Raw genomic sequence first — 2,512 nt, 5'->3', positions numbered from 1 at the left:
GCACCTCCACTGGGTACGTCACGCTGCGGATTTGTATCGAGCCCATGGAGGATGAGGGCGCGGTCAGCCAGCACAGCAGGCGGAGTCCCTCTCCGCGCCGGAGCGCCCTGCAATCGTGGGAGTCCTCGTTAGCTATGAAGGTGGAGACATCGAATACCGGCCGACACACATCACTTGGGAGGAATGGCCGATGAGCGGGAACGATTCGCGCTACGATGCCGAATCCGCCGTGCTTGTGGCTACCAATCAGAAAGCCTCGCTCCAGGAGCATGCCAAGATGCAATGGCTCACTTGCTTCGATTCAGCTTTCTCGACAGCATAAGTCGACCTCGAACGGATGACGATGGATGCCGATTAAAGGAGATGGTGTCGGAGGCGGCGGCGGGGGCGAAGGCGGCGGCTGCGGCGATGGTGGCAGCGGCGAGGGCGGAGGCGACGGCGAGGGTGGCGGCGGCGGCGAGGGTGGCGGCGACGGCGATATCGAGGGAGGCGGCGGCGACGGCGAGGCGGACGGAGGCGGCGGCGACGCGGACGGAGGCGGCGGCGACGGCGATGCCGAGGGCGGCGGCGGCGACGGCGAGGCGGACGGAGGCGGCGGCGGCGGCGATGCAGAGGGCGGCGGCGGCGACGGCGAGGCGGACGGAGGCGGCGGCGGTGGCGATGCCGAGGGCGGCGGCGGCGACGGCGAGGCGGACGGAGGCTGCGGCGGCGGCGAGGCGGGCGGAGGCGTCGTCGACGGCGATCCCGAGGGAGGCGGCGGCGACGGCGACGCGGACAGAGGCGGCGGCGACGGCGAGGCGGACGGAGGCGGCGGCGATGGCGAGGCGGACGGAGGCGGCGGCGACGGCGACGCGGACGGAGGCGGCGGCGACGGCGACGCAGACGGAGGCGGCGGCGACGGCGAGGCGGACGGAGGCGGCGGCGGCGGCGATGCTGAGGGCGGCGGCGGCGACGGCGAGGCGGACGGAGGCGGCGGCGACGGCGATATCGAGGGAGGCGGCGGCGAGGGCGACGCTGAGGGAGGCGGCGGCGACGGCGAGGCGGACGGAGGCGGCGGCGACGGCGATGCCGAGGGAGGCGGCGACGACGGCGAGGCAGAGGGAGGAGGCGGCGACGGTGATGCGGACGGTGGCGGTGGCGGCAGTATCCCACAAACCTGCGGGTGTGGGCGTGGGGCTGGGTGAGAAGGTGGCTGCTTGAGCGGCGGCTGACACTTTGTGTTGGGCAGCGAGACCGCGCTGTGTGCATGCACACCTGGAAGTCCACGGCCGAGGCGGCGGTGGACGCAGCCGGGATACCCCCCCGCCACTGCTGCGTGCTGCCCAGCTGCCGACGGCGTAGGACCACCAACCGCTGTAAGGACTGTTGACCGAAGTCGAGCACGGCGGTGCTGCTGTACTCGAGGCCGCCCCACCCGTTGGCAGTCGCGCAGTCGACGAAATGTTCACGGCCTCGTAGCCGGTGACGCCGCAGTGGCCCGAGCAGCCGGGGTGCACCATGGGGTTACTCGTTTGGATGCACCTTACCGTCGTCCCACTTGACATTGGGTTGATCTTGAACTCGAACTTGCCGTCGGCACCCTTGAACTGGCCGCCGTTGTCGCGCAGCACGTTGAGCTGCGAGTACGCGCCCGTCTCGTCGAGACCCGCGACCGTCATGAACTGGCCGCCTCCCCCGCAGTCTGCTTGAGCAGCGGGTAGCACGGGGGAGGCGGCGGCGACGGCGATATCGAGGGAGGCGGCGGCGACGGCGAGGCGGACGGAGGCGGCGGCGAGGCGGACGGAGGCGGCGGCGACGGCGAGGCGGACGGAGGCGGTAGCGACGGCGAGGCGGACGGAGGCGGTAGCGACGGCGAGGCGGACGGAGGCGGCGGCGACGGCGAGGCGGAGGGAGGCGGCGGCGGCGGCGAGGCGGAGGGAGGCGGCGGCGACGGCGAGGCGGACGGCGGCGGCGGCGGCGGCGAGGCGGAGGGAGGCGGCGGCGACGGCGAGGCGGACGGCGGTGGCGGCGGCGGCGAGGCGGAGGGAGGCGGCGGCGACGGCGAGGCGGACGGAGGCGGCGGCGTGGGAGATGCGGACGGTGACGGCGCGGCGACAGCCAGAGTGGACGGAGGCGGTGGCAGCGGCGGCGGCGGCGGCGAGGCGGACGGCGGCGGCGGCGGCGGCGAGGCGGAGGGAGGCGGCGGCGACGGCGAGGCGGACGGAGGCGGCGGCGTGGGAGATGCGGACGGTGACGGCGCGGCCAGAGCGGACGGAGGCGGTGGAAGCGGCGGGGGCGGCGGCGAGGGTGGCGGCGGCGAGCGACGGCGAGGGTGGCAGCGGCGGCGGCGGCGGTGAGGGCGGCGGCGGCGGCGGCGGCGGCGGCGACGGCTGCCGCGGTGGCGGCGAGGGTAGCGGCGGCAGCGGCGGTGGCGGCGGTGACGGCGGCGGTGGCGGCGGTGGCGGCGGTGGCGACAGCAGCGGCGGCGAGGGAGGGTGCGAGGATGGCGACGGCGAGGGTGGGGGGCGGCGAC

At 75.7% G+C, this 2,512-nt stretch overlaps 1 protein-coding gene across 1 annotated transcript in view; it reads right to left on the bottom strand.

The window, feature by feature from the left end:
• The window catches only part of EMIHUDRAFT_212885 (hypothetical protein), a gene marked incomplete at both ends in the record, with an annotated part of 8,693 nt that extends 7,035 nt beyond the window's left edge, over positions 1-1,658 (bottom strand). The window contains one exon of the mRNA XM_005765515.1: positions 1,522-1,658. Coding sequence (XP_005765572.1) covers positions 1,522-1,658 — 137 coding nt within the window. The remainder of the gene's footprint in view (positions 1-1,521) is intronic.
• Positions 1,659-2,512: the final 854 nt, after the last annotated feature.

Source organism: Emiliania huxleyi, assembly GCF_000372725.1.
Source record: "Emiliania huxleyi CCMP1516 unplaced genomic scaffold EMIHUscaffold_55, whole genome shotgun sequence".
In the NCBI taxonomy this organism is placed as follows: Eukaryota; Haptophyta; order Isochrysidales; family Noelaerhabdaceae; genus Emiliania; species Emiliania huxleyi.
This window is presented reverse-complemented; position numbering and strand designations above follow the sequence as displayed.